Below are 17575 nucleotides of genomic sequence, written 5' to 3'. Positions count from 1 at the left end.
GACGCCCGTAGTTGGCTACGTTCGTAGTTCAGCAAATAGGTATGACTTTTTCAATAGAAAACAGATTGCATATAGACAATTGAATCATTGTGTGGCGTCATAAACGAAACTCTCTTATTCTAAGTGCTCACGGAAGAGTATTTATACTATTTTTTTTTCAAGTCGTTATGATCAAACATTAGAATACATTAAATTTATTAAGTTCAAATTGTTAGTTGAATTTGTGAGGAAAAAAAGTCAAAGAAAAAAAAACCCTTCGAAGGAAAAAAATGTTTTCATTTTTCAAAAAAGAAACAAAGAAATCGAGTCCATCGTCGTCACCCGAATCAGATAGCCCAATACCAAGCAATAACGATTTCGTGATGGTGAACGATCCACGGCAAGGAGGAGCAAATCCAAATCCAAATCAAGCCCCGTATCCAACGGCATATCCAACACCGTATCCATTGTATCCAAATTTTGGACAACATTTTGGTGGTCTACCAGCAATACCTCCAGTTTCACCGTCACGACCACCATTTCATCGCTCTGAAAGTATACATCCAACAAATTATGTACAAGATATACCATTCAAACTATCATCGGAACTATCGTTGGGCAATTCAGACGAAATTACACGCATTCAAGTGGAAGATATTTTATCATTAATCACATCACGAATGGGAGTCACACAAACGGACTACGACTTTACATTGGAACGAAGTCTTCTTCGTGAAGCTGACACAACCGACTCATCCGTTGCAGATGCACCTCCCGCTGATGAAGAACCCGAGGAAGAATAATAGTTCAATGGAGAAAAAAAACAAAACAAAATTTTGTGTTATGCCATACCTAAAACAAGTTTGCTCTTATTATTGTTAATGGAAACAAAATCCAAATTAATTATATCAATATCATAATTGTAATTTTCGCTACAATTTACACTTATCACAATAAAAAAAAACAAAATAAAGATAAAAAAAAGAATGAAAATGCACATGGTTCTTAATGGAATGTATCCTAAAAATGTGATTTTATTGAAATTTTTGTTGCTGTTCAATGTTGACAAAAGAAGCACCTTAACAAATGCAAAAGTATGATATATGTGTATCGATGAGAAAAAGGGAAAATATTCAACAAAATGCTTGATTTGATTTGAAATCTATCAACTATGTACAAGTTTATGCCGAAAAGAAAAAACAAAGAAATTTTCTCTGGATGTAAAACGAAGAATTCCGTAGAAAAAAATTGAAAAATGTTTGCAGACAGCACAAGCGAAACGTCTGTTTAATGTGGTGATTGCGGCGGTGCTTGACTAAAGTATGGGGCTGTGTTCCTAACCAATAACGTATGACAAACATCACAAACACGGGCTGGCTTATTGTTGCGACCAGACGCGACCGTTTTTGTTAGACATTTTTCACAGTAAATTGAACCACAGTGTCTGCAATGGTGCTAAAAAGAGACATTTATTAGGTAAGACTTGAATGATGCATTGAAATCATGGTATTTGATCGAAATCGAGTACTTTTCTTCGTGTAACAGTGAAATTTGCCTTGCAACTACGACAATCGTCCACATCCTCATCGTCTTGCCAACGCACCTGAGTGTCGGCTGCACGGATCTTTTCCAATTCCATCTAAAATGTTAACAAATAAATGGTATTAGTCACCATCCAAGATAAGATTACCGTCATTTATTGTCCAATTATCTCTTGAACTCACTTGCAGCGATTGTGATAAACGAACAAAATCCTTTTGAACAGCTTCGCTGTTGCCAAGCTCTTGTTGCAGCACCGATATTTTATTTTTAAACTCCATATTTTGTCGTTCGAGTTTCTCCTGTTCGATTTGGATTTTGGTCAAAAGTCATTTCATTAGTTTTGATAAATAGAAAAATATATTGCTAGAGATGAGAATGATGGCTTACATTTGATTCATTTAGTTCAATGAGTTGACCACGAAGCTCAGATGATTGCTTATTCCATTCGATTTCTTTCTTTTCGTACAAATCCTTTAGGTTTAATAGTTTTAACCGTTCACTCTCTTGAGCCTTTAGATGAGTGCTGCCAAAAGAAAAGAGTTAAATCAGTTTAATTCTCGACTAAATTCAAACTAAATGAAATCACATACTCTAACGATTTGATTCTTGCTGTAAAATCCCTATCACTGGCCTGTCGTTCTGCCCATGCTGTTTGCAGTTGATCTCGTAACACTTGTGCTTCATCTGAGAAGCTGTTACATTTACGCTGTGCAAATTCACAACCCACCCGTGCCTCGATCAAACTTTGATGGCTCTGCAATAGAATCTCTTGTAGTTCTTCGACGGTGTTGGGCAAGTCAATGAGTTGATTTTGCATTTCTTCGGAAGAAGCCATGTATCGTCCGGCCAGGAAATCATTGTCATCCTGTAGTGTGGTCTGGTGGCGATGTATCATTTCCCGTTCGTTGGCCATTTTTGAAAATTCCTCATTCACTTCCTCTTTGAACGCGGTGTAGTGTCGTTGCAGTGCGGCCATTTCCTTTTCATTGTAATCCACTTTTTTCGTCAATTGTTGCACTTGCTCATTGTACTTTTCGCGTTTTTCCTGCCATTTATTTTCCAAATCGTGTCTCAACGCCGCTTCCTTGGCCAATTCCTCGTTATAACGATCAATATCTTTGCGAAGTGTATCCTTTTCAGCCTGTACCGTTACCAATTGTGATTCATAGTTTTTACACAGCTGGCAATCGTGCGCATTCTGGGACTCTTCCGTTGTTTCCAATGTCACGGTTGCATCTGCTGTTTCGTGATTTTGGTTTGATTTGCTTTCATTCAACATGCCAACGAGGGCCGAGCTATGATTGATTTCACCAGCATTTGATATACCATCAGCTGAACGCAATTTTTGTATCTCCTCATCGGCCGTTCGAAGTTTTTCTTTGAGCGCATTGATTTCACCTTCCAACGGAATCACCAACGATCGCAATACTTCCGCATCTTCTTGTGCCTACAAAATTGTACCTCAATCGATTAATACACGTCTCTTTAATAAATACGTTCGAAACTAACTCCAAGTCACACTTTGAAGTCAAACAATTCGAACCGATAGCACAATTGTACATCAACAAAGAAGCTTTTTATGTGCCAAGTGTGTGTGTGTGTGTATTTCTCGAAATGTATCTACATGAAAACGATTTCAAGCGCAATATTGATATACACCAGAAAACCAAATAGTAACATTAAAAGCCCACATACACATAGAAAGCCACAAATATTGATGAGACACAAAAATGAATCAATAATAAAAGAAAACAACACAACGTTCATGTTTGCGATTACGTACATATTTTGAGTTTACCTTCCGCATGGAATCCTCAAGATTTTCATTGGTTGCCGACGAATCGCCGCCTAATTTGACATATTTCAATGTTTTCTTTACTTGACTTAAAACTGGTGCAAAACTTGGTGTGCTTGATTGTGATTCATGTGGCTGAAGATAAAACGTTATGCGAATACGAAAAGAAAGGAAAAAAAATATATATACAAAAAACTGCTCTAGATGTTCTAAGAGTGAGCTAACTAAGCGATGGGATTTTTGTCGGAATGAAGCCATCGGTGGCGCTATGCTACGTATACGAACCTGTGGTGAATGTGAGGGCTGTGAATGAATGAGTTCAGCTCGAAGACGTTCATTCTCGACAGCCAAACGATCGATCTCCGATTTCAAGAAGCTCGACTCTTCAACCGTTTCTGTGCAACAAAAATGAAATGAATTGAAACATTTTTGGTGAAAACTGATAATCAAATCGTACCATGCACTAAATGTTGCAGCGACGAAATTTCCTCTTGTGCTTTTCGATCTTGGTTTTGAATATCGGTTTCCCGTTTGTACTCGGCAACTACAACTTGACTTTTTGTCTCATTCAACTCCTTTCGCAGATCGTCTAATTGTTCGCTTAACCTTTTGCATTCAGCTAATTAAATTTGGAATTGAATGTTGTCAAATCAAACGAATAATAATGTAACTTAGTGATGTGCGACCAGCACATGGTAATGCATTAAATAAAGGAGTGAACAAAACGGAAAATCACCTTCTTTTTGCAAGAATAAATCTTTGAATTGGGCTCTTTGTACATTAAATTCCTCCCGTATGGTTTTGTTGTCCGCTTCAACGGTCGCCAATTTTTTCTGTAATTCTATTGAACAACCTAGATTAGCGTGGAATTGACACGATGACACGGTTTAAACAGCTGAAATTGAGTTGCTTACCAATTAAATTGATACCGTCCTGCGTTTGGGCTGTATCCATTTTCAAAGCGATTCCAACGAAAGAAGATGAAAAAAAACACCTCACAACACAAAAATGTCAGCTTTCAAATTCGTGCAAATGAACTTATGTCATAGGGAAATTTCATGATATTTTTTTTTATCACTGTATTACGTATTTCACTACAATCAATGTAAAATGAAACAATCGTAGATTTGTTTGACCGAAAAATGAACGAGAATCGCTTGAAAATGGTTGAGAAGAAAACAAGTTCGTAGAATTGATTCACCTTATAGAATCTGGAATGACATGGTTTTCTGTTGACAGTTTTCTATACGACTCAATTCAGTGTTGCCATGACGCAGTTTAGCGTAGTGAAGTGACAGCACCCAATCGAAATCAACATTTGTTCGTAGTACGGGACTTACCTATGACTCAGTGCAATGTCAGTGTTGAAGAAAAAACACATTTCAAACTATATTGCAACTGACTCTATTCTTACTAGAAATAAAAACTGGAAATATTCAAAGAAAAAAAACAACAACGCAGAGTATTTTTCAAATTGGAAAATGGAGATTTTATTACGCATACAAGAAAAATTGTACAAAAATCGTTTTTGTATCGCTTTCATTGTCTATTTTCTATTGGATTATTTCGACTATGTATTTTGTTTATCTAATATATGTTGATTTTAATGCTTCTAATCGAAATTTAAAAAAAAAATGGAATGATTTTGATAATTTTTTAACGCTTCTGAGTCCGGACGAGTTGATGAAAATGAAAATGTTTTAAAAAGCAGCAATCGTTGTAGTAGTAGTAGTAAGCAATAGAACGAAATTTGTAGCACATTCAAGCCTAATATTTCTTTCTCCATTTGTTTTGTTGGTTTCTTAAACGGTTACAATGGCGAGTATTTAAATGATATTGTTACGATTCCTTCATTATTATTGTGTATTGTCATTCTCGGTTTATTTCTATGTTAAAACAATAAGTATGTTTTTTCTTTTGCTATATTGTTGAATGTTGATGACTGAGCTGAACGGCCCACCATCCAGAACGGAATAATAGAGAACGTAAAATTATGAGGTTGCTCCATGATTTGCATATTCTCTTAACCAAATAAATTTTCATAGATCAATTAATTGTCTTTTTTTTCTTTTGTTTTTTGCACTACATGAAATGTAGAGCTATTAAATTTTTGTTGTTGTTCTTGTTGCAAATTCTCACTTTCGCATAGACAGTCTTTGGTTTGTTTGTATCAACAAAAAAGAAATTCACTTTTTTTTCTACACCTAGCAATAAAATAATCTCTACTGTGCGACGATGAACAAAGACTGAATATACATTGAATTGAGTTTCGATCTTTCTCGTTCCGACCGAATTATTGCTGATAAACTGTCATATTCAAAATTCGTTTACAAAATGTAAATGCATTTAACATTGATATTGTATACGTATGTGTTGTCGCCAAAATAAACAAAACCTTATTTTCTACGTTGGAAATTCCATTCATTCTGAATTCACTGCAACATGAAATAGATTTTCTATCACAAAAAACCAAAAATTAAGAGCAAATTCGACGAAAACAAAAAAGAACCGAGTTAATGTTGTATAATTCGTACATATATCTGGAAAAATGTCTGTTATTGTGATTGTACACATTTTGCATCCGCACAAAATTGCGCCATCTTTGATGAATACGTTGGAAAATCCTGTTTGGGATAGAAAGAGGAAACGAAATGACGGTTAACAATGTTTTGAATCGAGAACAGAGCTGGAAAAAACATTCTGTGTGTGCGCGCACGTAGCTAAGAACGCACACACAGTAGATGTGCGGCGCACACAGCACTTGTATTTTTGGTGTGCGTGCACATTTACATAGATTCCGCCGAAATTTGACAGTAGATCCGTTCTTAGTTACGTGCGCACACACACAGAGTGTTTTTTCCAGCTCTGATCGAGAAAGGAGGAAAAAAAATTCGCATTTAAATTCTTTGTTCGTCGTAAAGTTATGTTTTCCAGAGCTTCTACCCAACCTTTTTTGAAGAAAATTCACTGCTCAAAAAATCGCTTCCCTTTTTCCATTAAACTTACCTTGGCTGAACAAATGTCATGGATAAACTTTGACTCGGGCTCGTATCCAAGACTCACGAATACCGTTTCTAACACAGTTGCATTTACTTGACTCATGTTGAATAACACATTGATCAATTGATCTTGGTGCAAAACACCGTTCGGTGAGACCAGTAACTTAAGCAACGTGTCCATAAACAATGCCAATAGATTCGTTCTGAAAAATTGGCGATCGAATAATTTCCATCGTTCGTGCAGGCATTGTAATGATGCCAACACTTTTTGTGTGATATGTGGATCAATGATTTGAAACAATGCCTGTCCGTAAAAATTTAAAATGGCCAACAATTCATGAGCATGGTCTGGTTGATCTTCAACGGGTATCGGTTGATCGCTTGCACCGGGCGAAAAACCACGCAGTACTTGTGATTTATAAAAGTATTGCCAGCGACTTTGTAAAATGCTGTAACAAAGCAACGAAAAACATTATTATTTAAAGGTGCGGATTGCTTGTTCAACTGACAATAGTATTTGCTCATCAATTCTTACCCATCGAACAGGCTGTACAATGCGAAAGCAACATCACAAAAATCGCTCGGATTTCTACCTTGCATCAAAAGCGGGGACACGTAGTTCAACGTAAATTCTAATATCGATGGCAATAGATTTGCACCTAGGCTTCCAGGCTGTTGTACGACCAACAAAAGCATTTGAAGTAATTTCTCCACGGCTTTATATCGATTGGTCGTCAATTGTTCTCTGGAAAAATGAAGATTATTTTTTTTCAATGAATTGAACGTGAACAAAAGTAAATCGATTTTGTATCCCCCAATAAGTCTCTTACCTTGTGGTTGTTTTGAGGAAAATGTCCAACATCTCCGAGATGTACGGCGAACCCAATTGAATTTGAAGTGTTCGAATGACACTGAGTGCGAATTTGAGGACGCAACTGGCAATATCTTCGCTAACCGCCCCAAATTCTTTGTAGATTAAAATGGATTTTGTAATGGGTGGTCGGTATGCATTGACGAGCATATGTTTAACGGATGAACTGCTCTCGCGATGATGATCGATGATTTCGTTTAGAATGGGCAAAATCACGGTTATCACTTTAATTACTTTGTCATGTTGATTGTGCATCACCGAATGGTCCAAATTCAGTAGATTCTCTGACAAATTGTGCACGTATTCCTGTAGTAGTACTAAACGTCGATCGAATACTTGATCAGCGTTCGAGACATTGGGCCATGGCAATACAAAGCAATTCACAATTGCATTCCGTATGATTGTTGCCGCTTGTTGGTCTAAATACGTTAAATTGCTTCCCATTTGAATGAGTTGCTTGAATGATGGACAGTCGAGCATGTAGCGAGGCCGAATAACCGATGACACTGTGAGCAGAAATTGTGCTGCCGCCAATGTGATAATTTTTGGCTCTTGCAACAAATTCGATGGTGGCATTAGGATTTGTGCCACATTTTCGATGAGCGATTTGAGCTCGTGTTCACTTTGCAGGATTGGCGACCATGGCAACAAATTTCGAATGGAATTGAGAAGTTGCGCAAATATTTCCACAAAATTCGCACTGAGCGACGAATCGCCAAAATTTATCGAATGCAACTTATTCACGGCAATGAACTTGATCGCATATATAAGGCAAAACGTTATTTGTGATAGGTTCTTTGGGATGTCTTGCAAGCAACCTGCGGTTAGAAATGGATTTTTTTATTTGAAAAAAGTATTTTTTTTTTTATGTTGAAAAGAGTCAGACCTTTGGACTCAGAATCAACTTCGAAAAAAAGTGTTTTTCTTCAAAGGAATGACATACCTTGAAGAATCGGCGTCAATCGAGTCAACGTTTGACACAATGACGATAAATCGCGGAGAATGCAGTACACCAATTGGCTGCGTTGGTTGTCGTTGATAATTAAGGAACCATTGGAGTCGATCGATTTTTCTAGGGATTCAAAAATTTCGAATGGTTTACTCCATTCGCTGTAGACCTGTTCGAACACTTGGAGCGGTTTGACTTCAGCTACCAAAGCGATTGTTTCTATGCACTGGGTCAAGTAGTGTTGCCAATCTGTGAGCATCTGAAATTATTGCACGAAATTTAGAAATGACATTTTGTACCTATTGAACCTATTTAATTAAGTATGAATTCGTTAGTTTTTTGGCTTACATCATCGTCAAGGCTTTCATTATCCAATGTTTTCAATTCCTCTAAATCAACTCGAAATTGGATTTTTTGCAAAATTCCAGCGACCAATAAATGTATAGTTTGTGTGTATCTTCCGAATCCGCGTGGTGCCAAACCGCTGATGATTGGATGCCAGATTGTGAGTTTTTCGGTGAATGGAAGTGTTGCATAGCTTTCGAACGTAAAGGCATAGAGTGCGGCAATAAATTCGGGAAAAACGACTTCATCATCGATCCATCTAGACCATTGTTGTGCGATGAACAGTCGTAGCAATTCAGTTAATTTGTCCTGATACATTTCATTGGTCATAATCAGTCGTGGTTGCTTCAGAATACTTTTGATTCCGTTGGCAATGAGTTGGGGGAATGGCAACGTTTGTTGCCGATAAAAAAGTTCAGTGATTGCGCCCAACGCCGCTACTGAAACGTCACTGTCATGCTATCGATATAGGGAATAAAAATGTCATGTTTGTGAAATATTTTTGTGATGATTTTTGCTCAAGTAAATGACTCACCTCTTTCCAGTTAGCCAAATCGAAGAGATTTATGAGGAATTGTTCATGCAATAATTCATCGGTTGAGGTCCACGACAATAAATGCTGTACACAACTTAATAACTCTATAGCAGATAAACTGAAACAAAACGTTTGGTCAGATTTCAATTAGTTTTTGTTCATTTATTTATTTTTTCTGTTTTCAGTTTCAATCAACGCAAAGTGTTACACTCACCACAATCGATTATCCTTTGGCAGTGATTGAATCAGTTTACGATCCAGATAATTACTTGGCACCGTCGCTAAATCAATTCCGTTCAGACCGTATGCATGGATCACAAGAAATTGCGTAAGCAATTGAAATACATCGGGCATACACAAGCTCAAATTGGAATGAAAATATTTTTTACGATCTGACGTAATGTCATCACGTGTGCTAACTAATTCTTCGGATGTGCACCGAAGCAATGTAATTCCTAAGCAAAAATTCCTTTTTAACAATTCCACTAAATGACACATGTACGATGAATGCTCATCGGGAAATTCACGTTTGCCCATCAACGCAATCAGTTGGGCGAGTTTTTCGCGTTGAATGCGTGACACAGTGGCCACATTTAGATTGGCATAATTATTCCATAGTGTATCTCGCAATCGCATTCGATCGCTTTCATCGAGATATTTCCATTTTCGTACGATGGCCGCTTCAACGGTTGATGCACTAAAAAACCAAAAGAACTGATGGCTATTCGTAGGGTTGCTCAGTTGGAACAAACACTGTGGCCACGAACGTAGATCATTTTGAAATTCAACTAGTTGTTTTTCGATTTCATGTTTGCGAGCGTTGCTCGTGCTCGGATAATTAAATTCGTTCAGCAAACCTCCAATAGCCGACAATGGAATCGAAGTTACCTATGGATTCAATCGAACGTTGTACAATTAATCGAATGACAGTTTACCAAATAAAGGGGAAATGTGTATGTGTGACATTATATGGGCAATAGAAATGAATTGAATCGCATTGAATGAGTCATTTCATGATTTCGTACGCAATATTGAAAAAAAAAGTCAACACAATAACTTGCATTCAGAACCTTGATATTGTCAAACAAAACATTTGTCGCCATGAAACGAGATCAGCAAACGATTTCGATTGATGCGATTTCGTTTTGGCTTTTCTATTTGAGAGATGTGTATGTGGTTCTTTTTTTGCGATTGAATAGCCCAATACTCACCATTATTGGTTGTTCAAATGTGTGGTTCACTGTATTTTCAACTGGATTTTGATTTTGTTATCGTAAACATGAACACGATTATTACACTAAATACTTAAAACAACGACGGATGCGAGATTATTCCGTTGTGCAGCAAAAAAAATTAAGTCAAATTTCAATTCAATTTCATACAATGAAAGCTACAGCAGAGTCGTACGAGAATCCACACACAAAAAAAAATTATGTTTTGACACACATAAAGAGAGAAAAATTGACAAGACGAAAAATGAATTCGACATGCACGATACGATTTTTGATTGTGCAAGTGAGATGGGTCGCGCATGTGTTTGTAAACCATTCCCATACCACTTCTCCGTTCGCTCCGTGGGTAATTCGCGCCTGTGTTTGTGTCATTCATGCTATTTACGCATTTTCTGCAAGTGAATTGACTAATTCAATTTCATTTGTCAAGCGGATGTATTCAATGCGACTACGGAGTGGATGCGTTCGCATGTATTTGAATATGATGTTTTTGTACATTTGAGAAAAAAAAACTTATTTTGTGGCAGGAAAAAATAATTTGGAATGAAGACTTTTGAAATAAAATATTTCTTTTGAAATTTTATTTGAAAATTGATTAAAAAAAGATCAAAAAAATTCATTTAGTTCACAACAACAGTCAGTTTTCCATTTATTCACACCAGAGTGTTATTACATTTACTTCGCTTGCGAATGGATGCGTTCAATGCCTTTGTATTGAATATTCTGTTCGTATCTAATTCAAAACATATAAACATCTTATTGGATACACAAAATCGTTTCGATAAATAAAATTGGCCGAAAAAAAAAATCATCATCGATTTTACCAATTTTCAATCAATTTTGAAACTTTTAATGTCATCTCTTCTCATTTATGACACAATGGTAAAACGATGCTTTATCAATTTCAAACCAGTTTTAAATCGTGTGCCCGTTCAATCATGTATCGATGTGATAATGTATGTTCGGCTCTTCATTATCTGTTAAACGGTATTTTTTCAGCAATTTGCACGGACTCATTCGCATTGTCGCATTGTTTGTCACTCCGTTCACATCAAAGTATTTGGCTACGCTATTCAAAATTCGTTAACGTATTTCTATACAAATCCAAACCGTGTCATTTTTTTTCTTCATTTATTTATTTGCAAAGTAAATCGTCGATTTGTTGAGCATTGTTTTCGGATTGAACAAAATAATTATTTTCGTCGAAAGTTTGTGAACGAAAAGTCATCGAATCATGGAGCATTTGCGTTATTTGGAAAGTCAATTTCTAAACGAGGATTTCGCCGATATTCTCTTCATCATCAACGCAAATGACGATCAAACAGTAAAAATACCCTCGCACAAAGTGATTTTAGCGGCAGGTAGTCATCCGCTTGGACAGCGTTTCGCCAAAAACATCGATCTGAAGAAAATCGAAATAGTGAATTCAACGCCAGCCGCATTTAAGGAATTTTTGTTCACCTTTTATTCGCCGTATCCGGAAAAGAATTTCACCATTGCTAACGCGCACACAGTATTGACATTGGGTAAAACATTCGAAGTGGTACATTGCATCAAGGCTTGCGAACGTTTTTTGTTGAAAAATTTGCCGATGGAACAATTGTGTTTCGGCTATTTGTTGGCTACGGAATATTCGCTGTTTGACCTAAAATCGTATTGCATCAAGCAGATCAACGAAATGAAGCGCAATGTCTTTGTGTCGTGCTCATTTTTGGCATGCAATCAAGATGTTTTGTGTGACATTCTGGAGAATTTAACGGTTAATCAACGCGATGACATCGAAATGATTTGGAATGCGTGCATGACATGGGCCCAGAATCAGTGTGCTCTACAGTCGATCGATGCATCCAATCTGACGAATTGGCGTGAGGTATTCGGCAAATCGATCAACCAAATTGAAGCAATTCTATCGAAAGATGGTGAATATTTCAGCCAAATCATGGCACATTACAAGGGACTGTTCGAGAATGATGAGAATCAAAATGAACAATCATGGGCAACATGCAATGCAACCGTTCGCCAAAACATGACTCAATCCATTTCGGACTTTGACGAAAGCAGCCAAAGCGAAGAATTGGAATTAGCCCGTTTCCGTGAAACTATTTTATCACCGCAAACGTGTTCGGCCAACGTACCAATGCTGATCGAACTTCAGTCCACAAAACGGATTGCATTGAATGGCATCGCATTTACAACGGTATCGGGACCACCGAAGGGAAAACTCACCATTGGTATACGATCTGATAACGGTGTAACTGATCTTATCGAACAACTAATCAGCTCGAAGCCAAAGCGTACCGAACCGAAGAACTTTGTATCTTTAGAAAACGTCGTTTTGGAACCAAACAAAGTCTACATCATCACCGTTGAACTGTCGAAAGATATTGCCTATCGTCCAAGCCGTCGCATCGAATGCACATATCAAGCCAACGATTGGGCTGTGTTCTTCAAATCCGATCCACGCCGTGACATTTTCTCACACTTTTTCTTCAGCGAACATTTTTAAGTAACGTATTTGTTATGAACTTTCCCGTCGAAAACAGTAAATAATTTAAGTATGAATAAGTATTGAACGAAACTTTCAATTATCGCATGACTCGAAAAAAAACGATGATTTTTTTTTTACTGATAAGCTTGAAATAGTTATTATCAAATGAATTCATGAATTCTAAATATTTTGAATCGCTGGTTCGCATAATAGTTGAGTATTTTAAAAGTTTTTTTTCATTGATTTCTAAACAAACTCGGAAGATATAAGAAGATATTGATTTATGTACATTTTTGATATAATCATCATCTAAAATAAAGTTGTTCTTATATGAAAAATTGTTTGTTTTTTTTTGAAAGAAAAGAAGAAGACTCATTTTGGTTTATTTAGGTGACATAATCAAGTCAAGCGAGGTATGGAAAATGGTAAGTCTGCTACGGACAATGTTTTCTGATTCAAGCTTACCTTCTTTTTCTCGTCTAAATGGTTACATTGCCTGATGAATCGCTATAATAACAGGGTCGAATTACTTTGCTTTGTTCCCTATCTTTGTGGCGCAAGCTATTTTTCCAACAAAAATTCAGCAAACCTCCCAGTGGTTTGGTAAACATCAGAATTTGTTAAACATCGGCCTTGAATATGTTGATATGTTGAATATCCAATATCTTACATACTCATTTCAACCATTGTTTTGAAATGTTGACAAAATCAATGAATTGAGTCTAGTCAACAGCAGAATGTCTGCATTAAATGATGAACTTATATCGGAGGAAGAAAAATGTATCGTTGGTTCGAAGTTTGAGCCATCCGTAAACAAAGGGATCTAAATTCAGTATTTTTGATCTTTCCATGGCGAATTGAGTTCTCTTTCTTTAAAGAAATTTAGAAATGTAATGAGCCGTGAATAAAATTACCAAATTTGTGTTAGAATATTTGGTAGTTCATTTTTATTTGTATGATACTTAAAAAGTTATTGATTACAATCAAAGAAAAATTCGTTTTACGATAGTTGCCATATATGCATATGAAAAGTCCATATAAATCTTTACAGAAAATAAATACACTCTCTGAAATTCGTCAACGACATTTTTATACTCCAAAGTGCTTTAAAATAATATTCGTCTTCATCGAGAAAATATATATTATATAACCGTTTTGTGTTCTGTTTCGCAACGAGAACATACATATTTTGAAATGCATACGCGGATTATTCATCAATCGGATTGGTGATGTATTAACATCTTCTTTCTTGTTGAGCTGACAGAAATGTGAACGAACTGTTTGCGTTCGTTGTTTGTTCTCTCCCAGAAGTTGAAATTGTGACAGTCTTTGTCGAACGGTTGACGTTTGCAAACGTTCCAAAGTGCTCGCAGAAGATGTATTTGGTCGATGCTTTGACAAGATCGATTTCAGCGGATGCCAGTACAATCGGTCGTTGTTTCGACGTGTGCTGGCCCAAATATGAACAATTGATTGAGGAACTCTATCTCGATTCACATCAAACGGAGCGCAGTTAATTTTTCTTGCAATCAAACCACACACTCTATAGAGTATTTCGATTTTTAAAAAAATGAATATATGATATCTAAATTGGTCAATTGGTCGCTCTTGCGTACTATGTGCTCTAAAACAAAAATTTATGCTAAATATTCAATTCATCAAAAATATGTCCAACAATGTCCATAAAGTCTATATAAGTTGGAATCGATATGCATTGCATTTCTAAACTATAAAATCCAAATCGAAGTCAATCGAAATTTTTGAACAAAAAATAAAACAATAAATAACGTGATCGAAATTTCTTAAGCGAGGCTTTTCGATGTCTTTGTGTTTGTTTGTGTATGGGTGTGTGTTGTTAATGCGTTCCGCGAGTATTTTTGAATTCTTGCGTTTGCGTTGTACTTCGTAGCACTTCCATCCAGCGATTGTATGTGTGTTCACTGTCAGCGCGGAAAAAGTACACGTGATTTTTGAACGATAGCTTGAACACGAACTCTTTTTGGATAGTATCTTGGAAACTGGGCGGGCCCACGGAATATCTAATGAATGAAAACGAAAGAGAAAATCAGTATCAAAACACTTTCCTTTTATAGATATTCAAGTGAGGTGTAACTTACCCCAGCAATGGCAGGCTGGCCAGTGCAAATTCATCTTGATAATTCTTGTAGAAAAACAAGCAGAACGATGTGAATACGACCCATAGCTTTTGCCAGCCCGAGCTGTTCTTGAACTTCCTCAGTAAATAGCCAGACAACTGATTCTCGGATGAAACGATAAAATCTCTCAAGCTAACCGTTGCACCGCGATGCCAACACACGTGAATGGCATTATTGCTTCGCACAGCTGATGCTGTCGATCCAGTCGGTGATTTGTTCGATTGTGCACATGTATCTAAGCCCTCCTCAGATGAACCTATAGAGAGAAAAATAACATGAATTGATATTCAAACGAGAATGAACTATTGAATCGGATTCCGAATTGATTGAATTTCTGTGTTCTTTTTAAAACTTACTGCAATTCTTCAATGTTCCCAGATTGAGTTGAACATGTGGCTTTGACTTGATTTCAGCTGATGCCTTGGATAGCTCGGCCAGCCATAAAGTTTTCTCGGCGGTTGTTCCGGCGCTGACTGTGATTGCCTTTTGTCCGCCATAGATGATGAATGCGTTGTGCTCCGCATTCTCGGTGATAAGTGATCGAAGCGCAACATGGCCGAGCATTTTGAACTGTTGAGTGGCTGGCGATTTGCTGCCGTACAATAGTACATCCGAAAACTGTAAAACAAATTTAATGATCCGTTCAGTTAAAACACATTTCATGATGTGTAGACTCTAAGTAACATCATAAGGAAGAGTTTTTTTTATGTTTCTTTCACATTTTCACTCACCAAAAAGAAAATGCGTTGTTGCAAACCGCGTTTGGAATGTTTCAAAAGGCATCCTTGCCGAATAAACACACGACTGTTATTGGCTAGCAGTGCAAAACCGCCCAAATCTCGTTGTAATTCGCATAATAACTGGAAATTTTCTGAATCTTCCAGAATTTGTCGTACATTTTCAGTTGTTCGTGATATCATGACCAATGCACCTTGACAGTCGGCATGACACGGATGATCTTCCGGATAAAATTCCAGTAATTCTGACGAAGAAATGAAATTGTTAGTTTGAATTTTGACGACAGAAGCTTACTGTTAACAATTGGCTATGTGTGAATAACATGGTGCTCGTCTAATCGACACTCACTTTCCAAAATCAGTTGATAGTGCAGCAAACGATGCAATGGCTTCAGTACGAGCGTTCCAATCGGAACGTAGCATATTTTCTGCTGTTCGAATTCGCGATAAATCTGTTGGAAAGGTTCATCGGTTTCATATAGATCATTGAGGCGTTCCAAAAATTCTCGATGACTCTCTAAATACTCTTCGTATACTGGCAGCACTACCATGCTTTTTAGCATAATGTCGCCGATGTGATGGTTTTCAGTCATATTCCGATTCTCCCAGAGTAGGATGCGATGTTCAAGATCGCGCAAAAATACACCATGATGTTGGGTCATTGATTCGATTAGCTGAAACAGTGGCTGTAGCGATTCAACATTTTCGGGCGGTAGTTCATCTTGAAACCATGTATTCAAAATGTCTAAATCCTTTTTATATGTTCGTTCAGTCATTAAAATTTCTCTTGCCAAGAAATATGACTTTTCGTTGGGTGAAAGCTAAGGAAGAGAAGAAACGAATGAGTATTAAAAAAACGATTCCCATTTGAAACCATCTAAAGTACGATTTGGAATCTAAAACATGAATTTTAATCTAAAGATTGAATTACCCTTCTCTTTGATGAATCGCTGCCGTCGCGTGAGTCTAACGTTGAATGGCCATTCATTGGATACAAATCGTTGCTGACGACATTTCCATTGCTTTCGGGTTGATTGTTGATTCGAATCTCAGCCTGAACCACATCATAAACACCACCTTCTGATCGTGACAGTGACGATGATTTGTCGGATCCCATGCTCAAATCATATCGATGATGCGGTGATGTCAATTCACCTTGCCGATTCAATGACACATTTCCATTGATGCCATAATTACTGCCATCTTTAAAATAAAAATTGCAATTAATTTTGTTTCCTTCGGATAACAACTATAAAACATCTTTATTTTAAATTGAATAAAGAAGTAAACAAGTTCAAATTATGAATGCTACATATTTAAATCCATGCTGAAATGCTTTTTTCCTGGAGTTGAAGCATCAAAAAGGAAATGGAATATACAATTGATTGCAAGTGTAAGTTTATGTACAAAACGTAAGGAAATAATATTCGAAAACTTCCTTACTTACTCAATGGCCCTAGCAAATGAAAATTGATATTTAATTTTTTTCTAGTTTTTAATTAAAATTATATGAAAACTTTTCATGCATTTAGATCAGGAAATTCGAGAAAAAATCAGAATTCAATTTGTATGCGAAATGATGAAAAAAGTCAGCGATTTTTTTTGTTGTTTGTGGAATAAATTTTTCTAATATAGTTTTATTTATTTGCTTAGTTCATGGTTTTTTTTTGCTGCGTACATAAATTCACTTGGAGAGCATTTTGGTGCTCTTCTGTTCATCAAACCATTTGAAGTTAATTATTTGATTGTGTGTGAGTTTTTATTTAATTTTTTTGTTTAAATATATTTCAATTGAGAATAATAGTGCAATTTGGAAATGAAATACAGTGAAACGTAGTTTTATGTGGCACATTTATTTCAGTCGATGTTAATGTCAGTTTCACTTGGTTTTTCAGACACAATCCAAAATATGCTACAGTTTTACTCCGTGATTGATTTTTTGCCGAA

At 36.6% G+C, this 17575-nt stretch overlaps 4 protein-coding genes across 5 annotated transcripts; 1 reads left to right on the top strand and 3 right to left on the bottom strand.

Annotated features, from left to right (window-relative positions):
- Positions 1–85: 85 nt before the first annotated feature.
- Positions 86–972, top strand: LOC129565759 (uncharacterized). Its single transcript, XM_055440973.1, has one exon. The coding sequence runs from the start codon at positions 270–272 to the stop codon at positions 780–782; it is 513 nt and encodes a 170-aa protein (XP_055296948.1). The 5' UTR covers positions 86–269; the 3' UTR covers positions 783–972.
- A 9-nt stretch (positions 973–981) lies between these two features.
- On the bottom strand, positions 982–4575 carry LOC129565757 (rab GTPase-binding effector protein 1). 2 transcript variants are annotated; one of them, XM_055440970.1, is made up of 10 exons: positions 4231–4575; positions 4053–4157; positions 3774–3935; positions 3602–3711; positions 3305–3451; positions 2112–2968; positions 1909–2044; positions 1704–1820; positions 1508–1618; positions 982–1434 (listed from the first exon to the last, which is right to left on the bottom strand). In XM_055440970.1, exons 1-10 carry the CDS (start codon positions 4268–4270, stop codon positions 1267–1269), a joined length of 1953 nt encoding a protein of 650 aa, XP_055296945.1. In that variant the 5' UTR covers positions 4271–4575; the 3' UTR covers positions 982–1266. The 2 variants fall into 2 exon arrangements, with proteins under 2 accessions (XP_055296945.1, XP_055296946.1); XM_055440971.1 differs by having other exon boundaries at positions 3320–3451; positions 4231–4570.
- Positions 4576–4781: 206 nt separating this feature from the next.
- LOC129565756 (exportin-6-A) lies at positions 4782–10647 on the bottom strand. Its single transcript, XM_055440969.1, has 9 exons — positions 10227–10647; positions 9230–9903; positions 9016–9133; positions 8484–8939; positions 8130–8394; positions 7146–8004; positions 6851–7060; positions 6323–6764; positions 4782–5940 (listed from the first exon to the last, which is right to left on the bottom strand). The coding sequence occupies exons 1-9, from the start codon at positions 10227–10229 to the stop codon at positions 5872–5874; spliced, it is 3096 nt and encodes a 1031-aa protein (XP_055296944.1). The 5' UTR covers positions 10230–10647; the 3' UTR covers positions 4782–5871.
- Positions 10648–14590: 3943 nt separating this feature from the next.
- LOC129565634 (FERM, ARHGEF and pleckstrin domain-containing protein 2-like) lies at positions 14591–16745 on the bottom strand. The gene is made up of 6 exons (XM_055440724.1): positions 16560–16745; positions 15978–16449; positions 15623–15873; positions 15248–15509; positions 14853–15147; positions 14591–14774 (listed from the first exon to the last, which is right to left on the bottom strand). Exons 1-6 carry the CDS (start codon positions 16743–16745, stop codon positions 14591–14593), a joined length of 1650 nt encoding a protein of 549 aa, XP_055296699.1.
- Positions 16746–17575: the final 830 nt, after the last annotated feature.

The sequence above is a fragment of the Sitodiplosis mosellana genome, unplaced genomic scaffold, assembly GCF_009176505.1.
Source record: "Sitodiplosis mosellana isolate CC-2019 unplaced genomic scaffold, AAFC_SMos_1.0 Smas_scaffold_3, whole genome shotgun sequence".
NCBI lineage: Eukaryota > Metazoa > Arthropoda > Insecta > Diptera > Cecidomyiidae > Sitodiplosis > Sitodiplosis mosellana.
Note: the sequence above shows the minus strand (reverse complement) of the source record. Positions and strands in the feature narration are given on the sequence as shown.

Coding starts and splice junctions, on each gene's coding strand:
- LOC129565759 (XM_055440973.1), top strand. CDS start 270: ATGTTTTCATTTTTCAAAAAAGAAACAAAGAAATCGAGTCCATCGTCG.
- LOC129565757 (XM_055440970.1), bottom strand. CDS start 4,270: ATGGATACAGCCCAAACGCAGGACGGTATCAATTTAATTG. Junction 1,821..1,908: donor TTGAACTAAATGAATCAAAT/GTAAGCCATCAT, acceptor CAAATCGAACAG/GAGAAACTCGAACGACAAAA. Junction 1,619..1,703: donor GTTTATCACAATCGCTGCAA/GTGAGTTCAAGA, acceptor TTAACATTTTAG/ATGGAATTGGAAAAGATCCG.
- LOC129565756 (XM_055440969.1), bottom strand. Junction 9,134..9,229: donor CCAAAGGATAATCGATTGTG/GTGAGTGTAACA, acceptor GTTTTGTTTCAG/TTTATCTGCTATAGAGTTAT. Junction 6,765..6,850: donor TTGTACAGCCTGTTCGATGG/GTAAGAATTGAT, acceptor GCTTTGTTACAG/CATTTTACAAAGTCGCTGGC.
- LOC129565634 (XM_055440724.1), bottom strand. CDS start 16,745: ATGGGATCCGACAAATCATCGTCACTGTCACGATCAGAAGGTGGTGTT. Junction 16,450..16,559: donor GCGATTCATCAAAGAGAAGG/GTAATTCAATCT, acceptor TCTCTTCCTTAG/CTTTCACCCAACGAAAAGTC. Junction 15,510..15,622: donor AACAACGCATTTTCTTTTTG/GTGAGTGAAAAT, acceptor TTTGTTTTACAG/TTTTCGGATGTACTATTGTA.